Genomic DNA, 14,039 nt, shown 5'->3' on the forward strand with positions numbered 1-14,039 from the left:
TTCAGAGTGCTGATGCTGGGTCTGCTATAATCTCTCTCTTGTTCTCAGCCACCAAGTATGGTTGTAAAGGTGGAAGAACTTGAATGAAACCTCTTTAGTTATGTATTATTAAATACCAGTAAACATGGGATTGTATCCAGTGGTTGAGCGAGAGAAAAGCAGCTCATGCAGCCAATCTTTCCCTTCCTTTCCTCCCCCCATACAGTCCCTTAGACCCACTAAAAACCCACTTCAGAGGGAAACTGTTTCTATTGAAAAGTATTGTTGTTTTAGGAGATGTGATCTATTTATTTTTTATTTTTTTTGGTAGATCTATTTCTGATATTTGATCTGCAATAGCTCTCACAGATGGAGGACTACATTGAAGAAAACACACTCCTTCTGAGTTGGCTAGTTTAAGATTTCACAGAGAATCCATGTTTCTGTTATACTTAAAGGCTGGTATACTGAAAAAAATATATTTAGAGAACCAGAAAAAAAGAGTTGTTTATTTGCAACTGTTGTTCTGTGAAAGCATCATATACTATATGTGGGGATGTGCTTGCAGAGGCCAAAGGTGGGATATTCTAGAACACTGTTCTTCCACCTTAGGTCCCCAGATGTTGGACTACAACTCCCACCATCCCTTGGCAAAGCTGGCTGGGGGATAATGGGAGTTGTAGTCTAACAACATTTGGGGACCCAAGGTGGAAGAACAGTGTTCTAGAAAATAGTTGAAAATGAGCAGCACCAGCTATCTTCCCTTGGAACATACATAGTATTGAGGAAGCAAAGCCAGCACCTTGCCGCTCACGTCCAATCAACTGACCACTGCAATATGGCATAATAAGGGCACATAGGCAGGACTACAACATATAGACAGATTAAAAAATAAACTAAGAAGTGCCATTAATTTGGCAGCAAGTTCGTTAAAATATGTTAAATATTTTTAGTACAAGAACTTACAAAATCTGTAGGTAGCAGGCACCATCTTAAAAAGGATATTCCCCTTTCTTCCTTGCATGTTAGGAAATGTCACTTCCAAGATGGTGCCTGCTGTAACATGTAGATACATCATGTAAAACAAGTGAAGTGTTTCCCCCCATAAATATTGTTTTATTCATATGCAAATTAGTATAAATTACATTAATTCCAGAGCTTGGAAAAGTTACTTTTTTGAACTACAACTCCCATCAGCCCCAGCCAGCATGGCCACTGGATTGGGCTGATGGGAGTTGTAGTTCAAAAAAGTAACTTTTCCAAGCTCTGATTAATTCATATACTGGCATACAATTAACTAACATTTCTTTAAATGTGTAGAAGAGAAAACCTTCAGGATCCACAACTGCAGGGAGCATAGCTGCACATTACAATTCATATTAACAATGTGGAAGAGCCCTTCAGGCCCAAGAGTCTCTCAACCAGTATGGTTGGCTCAGACAGACGGGTACACTAGGTCTGGTACTGTGAAGAAAGCAGATCTAGACCGTATTTGCTCCTATCAAAGTGACTGAATAAATTCAAGTCAGATTGGATTTTTCTCGGAACTGAAGCTACAATATTATTTAATCCCTTACATTCAGTAGGGAAGTGAGAGAACACTACAGATAAGTTATCTAGGAGCAGAAAAATCTGAACGCTTCTGTAGAGATGCACTATTTAAAGTATTTTTACCTCTCTTTTGGGCAAATGCACATCTAAAGAGCTTACAACATAGAACAGAAGAAAAGGAAAAATATAAGATTTTAAACTTAAAACAGCAACAAAACAACACTCCTCATAAAATTTAAAAGAGACAGAAAAAACATAATTGATCCAAACCATCACCCAGACCATCACCACAGGAAAACATGATGTCTTGAAGGCCAGTTGATAAGGCCTCCAAGACCTTCTGAGAACCCTGCAATGCAGTAACTTGATGTAGGTCCAATATAACGTTATTCCAAAGCCATGGGGCCACCACAGAAAGGACCTCTCTCTCATGGCCACCTACCATACCAACCTAGGGGGTGGACACATCAGTACAGCCTCCAAAACAGATCTCAAAGTGTGGGCAGGATGGTACAGGCACAGGTGGTCCTAACAAGTAGCTTGGGGACAAACAATTTAGGACTTTAAAGGTAAAGACCAGCAATCTAAAGTGAACCCGGAAAGACACTGATAACCAGTGCAGCTGATATAATAAAGATGTTACAGACACTGACTGTCTAGACCAGTGTTACCCAACCTTTTTTGACCCAACGCCCCTTTGCAAAATCTTTTTGTGCCCAACGCCCCCCTCAGATTAAGTATATGCCAATGCTTCCTATTATACTTAATATACTTAACAACAAACTCATTCAGTTTACCAGCATTGTTTTGTTAAACAAGTTCATTTAAACATCACAGAAACAATGGGTAGCAAGTGTGTCCCATTCCTGAAGAAAACCAGCGAATAACTGACTGTCTGCATCACACGTTTGCACACAGCACTCATCCATTGTAAGAATGTGCCCTCCACAAATACACCCAGCTTATCAAACACTCTCTCGTGATTGGTTCCAACATCCCTCAAGACAGCATCGGAACATTACCTAGTGCTGGGGTGTGGCTAATATCCCCATTCCTTGATATGACACTGGCCGCTATTCAGAATTTCTTTACTAAAGAGCACACACTATTTATAGTGTTATTTCCATGAACTGAGACTATTAAATACATTCTAAATGGGGACAAAACAGTTTAAAAATTAATGATTTGTGTATTAAATAAAATTAAACTTAAATGCTTCAACTGTCGCATCAGACTGCCAAATGTCAACGCCCCCTAATGAACCCAAATGCCCCCGTAAAGTTTGTAGTCACGCCAACGCCTCCCTGAAAGGCTGTAACGCCCCCAAGGGGGCGCTACCTCCCATGTTGGGAATCGCTGGTCTAGACCCCAACAGGATTCTGGCAGCTGCATTTTCAACCAGCTGAAGTTGCTGAACCATCTTTAAAGGCAGCCCCACATAGAGTGCATTACAGTAGTTTAGTTTGGTCATGACCAGGGCATGGATCATTGTGGCAAGGCCAGCCCTCTCCAAATGGGGTGGAGTTGGTATATTAGCTAAACCTGGTGAAAAAACACTAGTCATTGATGTCATCATTACTATGACTGCCATGCTGTTTGAAAAACTTCACGCTATTCAGGGAGCAAAAGAGTGAACAAAACTGGTTCCAGCTGGCAGAACTCTGCATTGGTAGCAATTAATTTTGCTCACCATCCAAGATGCCTACTTCTACACTACCAAACAGAAAGATAATCACCCTTTTCTTAGCTTCCATCTCATAGGTGATCACTAACAAAACAAAACATGGGGATTGAATCACTTTAAGTGAGACAAGTTAGATCCCAAGGATTTGGTCCTTCATTGCTCAAGGCTGTAGTGTCTCTATCAGGCAGATTGTGTCCTCTCCTACAGACTTCACATTGCAGTTGTGTGGCAATGGAGTTCAAAGCATGATCATAGACTCCTACAATCTTTGTCACTCTGGAATTTGATGAGGCTTAGCAGCTTTGGATCCTCTTTCTTCCTATGCCACTTCTTGGGAAGCATGTCTGCTGTGACTGAAAAGGTATATTGTACAGGGTTAGGAGATCCTTGGGGAACTCCCAATGTAGCTAAGGAGCTATTTGCTACCACCTGCTCTTTGAGTACAAGGAAGTCCCTGTGAACAACAGAGACTCTGGAACTTGGAAGTGTTTTGAGCGACCAAAAGTCTACTTCAGTTATAATGCCTTAGAAGCCAGATACAGAACTGGAAGACCTAGGTGCTGATGGGTTTGAGGCTGACAGTGACAAACGTTGGTGAAGTGACAGAAGGCATCTTGGGAGGCCTGGAAGCCTTGCCCAAGGAAACAGCTGGAGGAAAGGAATGGACAAAGGTTTCAGAGGTAGAAACTTGGGAGGTCAGAGAGGCTTCCAATGGTAGAGTGGTTAGTGGCTGCTTGTCTCAAACAACAGTCCCTGTAGCTGCAAAAGCATGTTTCTACATAATGGATTTGAATTCTCTGGCTATTCAAGGAAGTTTTTGACAGGACTTGCAAATATGGCCAGTATGATCTATCCCAATTCAAGCAAGGTACAGATTGTAACAAACCAAGGGCCAAACTAGACGTGATATTTATCACGTAATTTCTTTCACAAATACCCAGCACAAATGTGGGGCAGAGCCATACTAGGACAATGGCATGGCTTTAACCCTTTGCCCCCACCATGGTTCCAGATGGCATTAGGCTTCCCTCTACCTGCTACTGGTAATGAAAGGAAAGCCAGCATTGGAGCCAAAGAGAGATTTCCTCCCATTGCAAAGAACAGGCATGGGATGTGCATATGTGTGTGAACTGATTGGGATTATAGGGCGGCAAAAGGGTACATGCCTCATCCCCAATTTCATGGTTCTGACCCAGAATAGGGCCTCCTGTGTGAACTATTTGTGAAAGAAACAACAACAAAGGCAACAGTCACATCACATTTGGTCCTGATTCAGGGACTTGACTGGCACATTAATGAGGCTTTTTAAAGAATTCCCTGCTTGTCAAGGATGGTGGTGGAAAGGACCGACAAAAAGAGAAAGTTCAGATTAAAGAGCTCTGTGTGCAATCAGAAAGAAACTAATAGGAAGGTGCTGACTACACCTAATCGTATACAGACTACTGGGGGGGGGGGGAGAATCAGTGCTCCCAGTTTTCCCTAAGCTTCCTTTATACTTGTGGGGTCTGTGAGGTCACATTTCCATACACAGGACTGCACGGAATTCAAACGGAGAGGGGGCATTTTCTATATTTTATGTAACTGGGGATAAAAACATACCTGTGTTGCTGCTTTTTAAAAAATAAAATGTCTTCATTGTTGGTACTCATAGAAGGCTTTTCCATGACCAAATACATTATTTAAAGAGTGCTGACTTTTGTTTCAATGTCCTTTTGCTATTAACTAATCACAAACATAAGCTCAAGGCACCTACCTGTCAGGCATAATCCTTGCTTACATTTCTCCAACAAAAAGGGTATCGGGTAAATACTAACTGCTGCAAAATCAATATGGGATAAGTGCAGTTACAATAAGGGTGAAGATGAAACATGCAAGTTTACCTGGAGTACCTGCTGCTAATAATTCTGTTCTGCTGACAACAAAGGTACGAGACAGGGACAAGGGAACTAGACAAAGGAGGGAAAGAAAAAAAAGAGATCAGGACCAGATAGGATGCTGATATCTATAATTGACAGGAGATAGGATCAATTGCTGCATAATGGAAAACTAAAAAACAATTCAAAATTAGAAAAAAAAATAAAGGGGCATAAAATACTGAAAAGCTGATCAGAAAATTATTTTTTAAAAAACACAAGAAATCAGAAGTTGCCAATATATACACACACCCTTATTTACTAACTATAAATAGGAAAATACCCTTTGACATGGGCACTATAGTTCAGTTAGTCTTCTTGGGGTGACCAGCACGTACTAACAAAGAAAATGAGGAGTATGTAGCACAAGATGTCATGATAGGCCATTTCAAAGTTGTAGTATTTCCACAAATTCATCCATTCTGATTGTAAGGTACAATATACAATGGACATCTCATACTATTTACTAGTCAACGTGAGCCTAGCATAATTCAAAATATCATGCTGCCCTCATTTTTCCAGAGAAGAAAGAATGTTTAGTTCTGCAGAATCCTTTGGCTGTCATCAAAAACAATGGCTACAGGGTCAGCTGCACAATGTATTTGTTACAACAACTGTGAATTCCTTTAAGATTTCATCCTACCTGTAGCATTCTGGATGATATCAAGACAATACAGAGATTGAAGAGATTGTAATAGTAAAATACAGCAGCAAAACAACAAGGGTCATCAGCAGCAACTTTAATAACAGACCACTCAGAAGCCAGGCATGCCTGCCCCCCACCCTCCAAGTTGTAAAATATGACATGGGTTTCGAGAAGTTATCCCAGTAACAGAGAGGATCAAATGGCGTCCGGAAGAGGAATTTGACTGCTCAAAAGCAGGAACATAGAGAGGAGAAACTGGAAAGAATTCAACACTAGCATGTGCTAATGAATAGATACATCTGGATTTGTTTTCCAGTGGCACAAAGGCAACATTACAATAGAAATGCAGGGCTAGCCTCACCTTGTCTTTTACCTCTTTTTTGCTGTACCAAGAGCTAATTGTGGTATATAGGTGAGATCCAAGATAGAACAATTAAGTATCCACTCATGCAACAGGCTTCTCCTCCAGCTCTCCAAAGCGGCTCTGGAGGATTGGGAAACCCTCTGGAGCAGATTTAGGAGGCACTCAGGGAACAGAGTGAGAGAGCCAGTGTGGTGTACTGGTTGAGGTGTTGGACTACGACCTGGGAGACCAGGGTTCGAATCCCCACACAGCCATGAAGCTCCCTGGGTGACCTTGGGCCAGTCACTGCCTCTCAGCCTCAGAGGAAGGCAACGGTAAACCCCCTCTGAATACCCCTTACCATGAAAACCCTATCCATAGGGTCAACATAAGTCGGAATCGACTTGAAGGCCATCCAGGGGAGAAGAGAAACTGGAAGTCCTGGAATTAGATTTCTGCTACACAAGTGGGCAGACATCACTGGATGTTGCCCTACAACTCTAGGCAGCTGTAAATAAATCCTTACAGATACCTCAGTATACTGAAAGCCTTCACTACTTGCCTCAAATGAAACAGGTAGCAAGTACCTCAGAACCAGTTTTCCAACAAGGAAATGTCATAGAAATGTAATATGCACACAATCCCAGGAGAGGCTGGCCCATGTGGACAAAAGGGACCTGGCCCCACCAACCTCATTTGCCTTCAGTCAATCCCCACCTGCCTGCCTTCTTACTTACAAACTGTCCAGGCAGTGGCACTGCCTGTCAGCTTCTTCCTCCTTAGTCTCAGTGCTGCCCTTGTAGAACTCAGCGGAGAGGAGGATGGGGACAAAACTAGAATTAGTTGGCTGTGCCTGTCACTGGCTCTGGCTTCATCTACTTTTGATCTCCCTATCTCCCACCCCACCAGTTCCAACTGGCACCAGCTACCATTGCAGAATTCCACAGCATGATGGGGAAAAGCTTCATTATAAAGACAAATAACTAATCACACTTTCTTCAAACAACCTGGGCTTCAGAAAATCTGAAGTTATGTTAACCAAGCAATTTTCATTAACCAATGTGAGAGCCTTTCCATTAGGCTGCAGAGCCATTCCATCACATCTGCCGAGAGATCAGCTGCCTCTGGCTGTCCCCAGCTGTCACCTAGTGGCAGCTATTCACTAGGCTCCCTAATGTTCCCATCCCAGCTGATAGTTAGAAGAACTGTAACTTTAAGAACTGGTGCCGGAGTGCCTTTTTTCTCATCCATTTTTCCTTTCAGAGTGTAATCCTAAAGGCAGGGATGATCTTATGGATTTTGAAAATAATTCTGGAAGTCTTTTTGGCAAAATAACAGGGTAAAAATTGTTTACACAAGGAAAATAAAAATAAAAACCAACTGCCAATACCTGCAGGTAGGAGCAAGATCCAACTAATGTAAGCATGCATCATTACTGAACAGTGGTACCACTCACTGAATGCAAACATATTATTTATTTGTCAAAATCTCAACTACCGGACAGTTATAGTTCTAACAGTTTAATAAGAAAGATGGGAAGTAATTGTTATATATTGTTGTGTGCCTTCCCATTTCTGAGCGGTGAGATTTCAGGGGTTCCTGCACTCCTCCAGGGTTTGGTTTCCTTTGGCAAGAAGGTCAGCGGAGACTGCGGTGTCTTTATGAAATATGGTTTGTTTATTTACACACATTCCAACCTGAGCTCAAGGATGGAGGGGTTCAATGCATCAGCAGTCCAATATCCAGCTTTTCCTTCTGGGTTGCAGGAGGCACCCCAAATGCCATGGTGCAGAGAGCCAGTCTCTCTGCCTGCCTTCAGTCTCCAAACATTCTCTCAACACACTCAAACTACAAGCCTCTGCTGGGCTCCAGGAAGGGGGGGGATGCTCTTCAGAAGAGTTTCAATGACAAAAAGGTCTTCCTGGCCCATTCACTGTTGCTGGGCAACTGATAGGCCCATTATCTTACCTGGACACTCTATTTGTTTAACAAAGGAAATTCATCTGGCCAGCAGAGCCAGCCCCAAGGCATAGGATTCCAAATCAGAGGCTGGGAAGGGGACCCACAGGAATCATCCATCCCAACCCCCATGCTCATAACACTATATATATTTTCCCAATAGCCTTGATGCAATCTGATACCTACCAACACAGCACCTGAAGGAACCTCATCTGAATGTCTGCTACCTCCTCCCACATTCTGCCTTGAGGCTCATACTAGGGTAGAGATACACTCACTGTTCTGCCGGTTCCAATGCATCTCTACCTCTCTTTTCTGAAAACGGAGGCACACAACACTAGTCAAACCCCGCACCTTTTTCTTATAAAACTTGGTGGGATCAACTCAAATAGGTTTTAAAAAAAATAAAAATCTTTAACAGATTTTGCAACTAATCATCAGATCAACCCATTGCCCCTCCAGGTGTGGCCAATGGAAACACTTTGCGATAGGTGACAGTGTGCTCACAGCCCTAGATGCAGATTCATGGTACTATTTATCAGCCCAGTAGTTTTCTCTCTCCACAAGGCTTTGTTTGCCATCTAGCTGAAGAATACTTGAAAACTCAAAAGCTTGCATACTATTTTGTGATGCTTTGGTTGGCCTAATAAAAGGTATTGCTTTAATATGGATTTTGAAATTTTTCTCATGGGCCAACACGTAGTGCTACCTTTACTTTTTAGAAAAGGTTAATTTATTGATAAAAATTTTTTGCAATGATACACAGACCTCTGATCTTCCAGCAACTGCTTTTCTTCTTTTGTCCCAACAACAGTATTCAGTACAAAAATTGACAAGAAATGTTCAGCTAGCAAATCCAAATAGATAGCAGATTCTTGCCAACAAACATTCTGTGGTATTAAAGCTCTACAGCTAAATGCTTCTGTTAGTATAAGGTTACATCATTGTCAAGCTGTTTATGCTGACAGGGTGCTGCTATTATGTACTGCTTACATCACATTTAATAAAATACTAGATTTGTACTGAGCCCTCAATACCCAACCGAACAGTAGGGGATTTTGTTCTTGATGAAATTTCGAACAGAGTAGTTAAGAAATTACCTGGAGATGCTGTGAGAGCCATCACTCCATAGTAAGAGAAAGCACCAGCTTCAAACTTCATTCCCTCTTTCCCAGCCTCCACTTCTACTTTCCCCTGAGGAGAAAAGATGACAATGTTCCTAGTAGGTTCAAAAGTATTCTGGGTTTGAGTTAACATCCATCCCTCAGCTACCATTCAAAAAGATCAACATGTGAGGCAGATAAAACTTTTTCAATTTTTTTCTTTCAGATATTCAGTGTTCCAGATACTGTCGTTTCTCAGTCATGCACAAATGAATGGGTATAAACAATTCCAAAGGATTCTGAATACTAAAAAAGGTAGACTATGTGTACATTAAACTCCTTTCGGTATAGTCTCATTATGCAACACGTTATCATGTGTAGTTTCTGGTGGCATTTCATGGAACCCCCCTCACATTACAGATAATCCATCATCTCATCTCAACACTAGGAGCTATCTGTGCTGCTGCTTTACCACACACTAATGCCATTTTTATATGAATTTATAGCAAGAATGTGTATTTGTGGCACTGGTGTGGCCAGATAGTTTTTCCAGGATATTTTATAGTAAGTTCTAACTTCAGCCTGTAACATAGCTGAACATGACAAAAGGTGAAGAGCAATCTTGTGTTAATGCCAACATTGTTACTGTAGCAGTTGTTGAATGTGGACACAGCAGACCCTACTGTTATCCACTGCATATTTTTCTGATGTTGTCCTCAAATTAAAAATGCACTGCATGTCACCATGCACTGATTTACATTTTTATCATGCACCTTCATATTTTCCCACAAACGTTCAATCAAGATGACAATGCAGCTTTTAGAAAGCTGTAGCAATTACACAATCCTTGCCAGGTTTTTTTTTTCTTAAAACAACTTGAGAGATGAGAGAGAAGCAAGCACCACTCATGCATTCCAAGGAATACCTAACCTGAGGGAGGGGATGAATATTAGATGCAGGGACATAGTATTTAACAGCTGGCAAAAAGCAAAGCTGTTCCTGTAAATTAAAACTGTCTAATGTATTTGCTAGATAGGGCTGGAAGACATTCTCTTACAGGGATGACTTCTATTCATCCTGATAGGCAGGGTCTTCAAATCCTTTTGCCTCCTCTAGAGGGAAAGGAGCCGTCCTACCCTCTAGACCAGCCCTGCCTGTGAAGGTTGCGTCTTTTCACTACTGCTCAAACCCTCTGTGTTACCTTCTTTGACTGGTTCTTTGTTCTTTATTTCTCCTCTCCTCTCTTCACCCTTTATTCCTCAGTCTTTCTGGCCTGTGTCTCCTTCCCTGTTCACTTGACCCGGCCAGTTTCCTCTTGTTTTTGTCCCTCCCCACAAGCCGCTTCCCTGCCTTTATCTCCTCAGTGCTTCTTTTGTTTGTGACCTTCTCCCAGCTTTATAACCGCAGGTTTCGGGAGGGAGTGTGAGGGACGAGACTGCCCGGCTGGGCATTTGGGACTGCTTTTGTTGTTGGAAAGTATGGAGCTTGGTGAGCTACTGCATTGTTCAGCTGGTGAAACTGTCATTTTGTGGACATTGTGGGTCCTACTGGCCCGGTAGCTCCGTGGGGACCATGTTTCTGCAACACCCGTACCGAGCAGGATTGTGGTCACCTGGCTACCACCCAATGCTGCCTGTTTTGGTGGTGTCGTCTTGGGCTTTGGCTGTTCTTCAGACCTGGGAGTTGAGCAGCACTTATGCTGAGGATGAGGTGCTTTTTCTGCAGCTTCTTGCGCTTTTCACAGCTCAGCAAGGCAGCCACAGCTACCATTTTAATGGCCCCTTCTGCTGCTTTGACAGTCTCCTGCCATGCTTCTGGTCATGTGGGAGACATGTCTGACCATGATGCCTCATTGTCAGAGGACTCCAGTAGGCTGAAGGTGGCTTCTTCCCCTACTCCAAGCTGGGACAGTGGAGGGGGTGAGTACTGCAATTGGGGGCAATGGTTGTGACATTTCCCCCCTCACTCTGAGTTCCCTAAGTTTATGTTCTGGGTTAAGGGATTCATGTCTTCAGAGATCACTGCTTCCATGTGTCATGCCCTCAAGCGCAAAAGCTCTGGAAAGCATTCCCATAAGGGCAAGGAAAGGTGCAAGACTCACTCAGATCAGTGCAGAGGGGGATTTCCAGACACAGTTGCACAGTAGCTCTGTGAGGTTATTTTCCACTTCTCCCTGCCCCTCCAGGATTGCTTCACCTATCCGGTGCTCTCTCACTCTGCAGGGTGGTGGGAGTGCTGAAGTAGTAACAGAGGGATTGCTGGGCTCTCAGTTAACTCACCCTAGCAGTCAGCAGGGGCAGGCATTCTCCCAGCGAACTCCCACTCCTTTGCAATTGCCACAGCAAGGCCAGGCCATTGTGACATCAGTTCAGGAGCCACCTACACAGGTTACCTGCCTTCCCTGGGATCTCTGCCACCGCCAGGAGAGGTACCTCCAAAACAAACTACCGTGGCACAGGGGGCATTGTCTGACTCTGATGTCTCGGCCACTGAGCATGACAGGAAGGAAGGTGAATTTTTGGAGGAGGAGTTGGAGGTGGTGCAATCCCAAACCGGCCTTTTTTCTCCAGATGTTTTTCAGCCACTACTTACTTATTTTATTTATTATTTATTTATTACATTTATACTCCACCTTTCTTTTTGATGAAACTGAGACCCATGGGGAATTACAATTGATTGAGGCAGAAGGGGCACTGAAGTTCCTGCCCCATCTGGATCTGTGGAGGCTAAAAAGTTTTTTCTTCTATTGAAGCTAAGCCTGGCCTAGTTCCTTTTCCACAGGGTTTTGACAATGTGTGGGATGCAGAATGGGCATTATGGAGCATCTGCATTTTCCTGCAGTGGATTTGCCTGTTACTGCCCTTGCTTGTTCTGTGGTTATTCCCTCAGAAGGGGAGGAGGGCCCAAAAGATCCATGCAATAGAAGAATTTAAGGGATTCTATGCAGGAGTTTTGAAGCAAATGCAGTGGTCATCAAGGCCTCTGGTACCTCTTTGGTGTTTTCAAGGGTTGTTTTTATATGGACAGAGGAGGTGGGGCCCCAGTGAGGATGTGCGTAAGTTCATCAAACATGGTTTAAAGAAGATGGTGTATGCTTCAGCCTTGTCAGCTGATGCCTCCATGGACTCTTTGCAATTTGTGACATGCTCCATGGTGTCTTCTACAGTGGTTCATTGCAACATCTGGCTCCAGAAGTGGGTGGTAGACAGACCCACCTTACCACCCTCCCCTTTTCTGGATCAAAGTTGTTCAGGGAGTCTTTAGAAGCTCATCGCGTTGCGACCAGAGATAAGAAAAAGCCCCTTCTGACTGCTAAGAAAGATGAACTTAAGATGAGACAGAATCAGTTTTTTTATCCACCCTGGCAGCTGTTGGGGGCAGACAAGACATGGGTGATGGACGCACTTTCTCAGCCTGATTGGAAAGAACATCTTTCACCTCTGGAAAATTCCAGAAGGGCGCAAAGAACGCCCCATCTGCCTGACTCGTGCCCTCCTAGGCACTCCAGTGGTAGGTGCCAGGTTGCTGCTGTTTGTTCCCTGGTGGAGGAACATCACTTCAGACAAATGTGTACTGGTGTCCAGGGAATAGTCTCTGGAGTTAGCGTCTGAGTTCCACGTGATCTTTTTGTTCCTACCCCTTAGTTCCGGAAGCATCAAAATTGTTTGTCCTCTTTTGGACATTCAAGTTGCCTAATTTATTATCAGAAATATGCATTGCATTCTATGCCAATACTAAGGACTGATCCACACAGGAGCATCCCATGCTGCTAGTTCAACATTTTAGTGTTATACATAAGGTGTGGGAAGGAGTACCCAAAGCAGGTGGCAAAATGTTACATACAGGTCTTTGCCACCTACCTTGTCCCCACAGCTCCCTACAACACACCATTTGGGGAATGGTTGAAGATCAGGACAGATACTATTAGACGTGTAGAAATTCAGCTTTGCTGAGCTCTAACAAAAACCCATATAGATATTCTTGAAGTACTAAGTAGAAGCATCTCACATCATGCAGGCAACTGCATTATGCAACCAGTTTACCTCATTCACTTTACTAATTGCTAAGAAATATACTGACAGCAATACTAAAAGAACAACTTTCATAGTATTTATCAGGCAATGATTTAAAGCATAACAAGACAATGCTTAACAGGGGGTGGCCACCCAAAATACACACAATTTGCCCCCCTCCATAATTTTTAGGAAGACTAACTTGTGCCTTGATGTCATCTTGTTATGTTTTAATCGTTCCATATCATTAGCTGTTGCTGATGGAAAGCAATATGGATAAGTCTGGCTAAAGTTACTGTTGTGAGCTTTGCTCGAGGGGGGTGAACTGAAGAGAACGAAGCGGAGGAGTAGGACAGAGTGGGATGATCAAGCCGTTGAAGGGCCAAGCGGGGAGATAAGACTCAAAAGGTGCCCCTGCCCTAGACTTTGACAGTTCAACCCCGGCTGCTCCAGGTGCCCCTTGGAAAGTCAACATGCCCAGCTGTTTTTTCCCCAGACTGATGCTTCCCCTCTCCCTGCGCCTGTGTCACCCACAGGCAGACCCCCCCTCGGAGGGGGAAGATGGGACAGAGATGGGGGCTCCGCCTTTGCCTCACAGCAGGAGGCGGATGTGGCGGGAAATTCAACAGACACAGTTGAGGCGGAGTCTTTGCCTGCGCACACACTCCCAACAGTGACAATTGGCACACGCAAGCAGGGCCCCACCCAGCCTTACTTAAGCTGAGTTGGGGGGGAAGTAGTTACTGAGTCAATGTCTTAGTGCTACAAAGTTGAGCCTAGTTAGACCTAGAGAGATGCTGAGTTCTGAGTAAGCTGTAGGTAGATTCATGAAGCGCCCTGAACCAAAA

General features: G+C 43.5%; 2 protein-coding genes across 4 annotated transcripts in view; one reads left to right on the forward strand and one right to left on the reverse strand.

The window, feature by feature from the left end:
* The window catches only part of NT5C2 (5'-nucleotidase, cytosolic II), a 141,655-nt gene extending 141,084 nt beyond the window's left edge, over window positions 1–571 (forward strand). Inside the window, exon 19 of the mRNA XM_061636129.1 lies at window positions 311–571. Coding sequence (XP_061492113.1) covers window positions 311–322 — 12 coding nt within the window. The 3' untranslated portion in view covers window positions 323–571. The remainder of the gene's footprint in view (window positions 1–310) is intronic.
* The window catches only part of CNNM2 (cyclin and CBS domain divalent metal cation transport mediator 2), a 193,756-nt gene that overhangs the window by 10,419 nt on the left and 169,298 nt on the right, over window positions 1–14,039 (reverse strand). For 2 of the 3 annotated variants that reach the window (XM_061636121.1, XM_061636120.1), the window contains 2 exons: window positions 9,176–9,269; window positions 5,095–5,160 (listed from right to left, as the gene is read on the reverse strand). The exons of the other annotated variant lie outside the window; for it this stretch is intronic. In XM_061636121.1, the coding sequence (XP_061492105.1) occupies window positions 5,095–5,160; window positions 9,176–9,269 (160 nt within the window). The remainder of the gene's footprint in view (window positions 1–5,094; window positions 5,161–9,175; window positions 9,270–14,039) is intronic. 3 annotated transcript variants of the gene reach the window in all.

This window comes from Rhineura floridana, chromosome 7 (genome assembly GCF_030035675.1).
Source record: "Rhineura floridana isolate rRhiFlo1 chromosome 7, rRhiFlo1.hap2, whole genome shotgun sequence".
Lineage (NCBI taxonomy): Eukaryota > Metazoa > Chordata > Lepidosauria > Squamata > Rhineuridae > Rhineura > Rhineura floridana.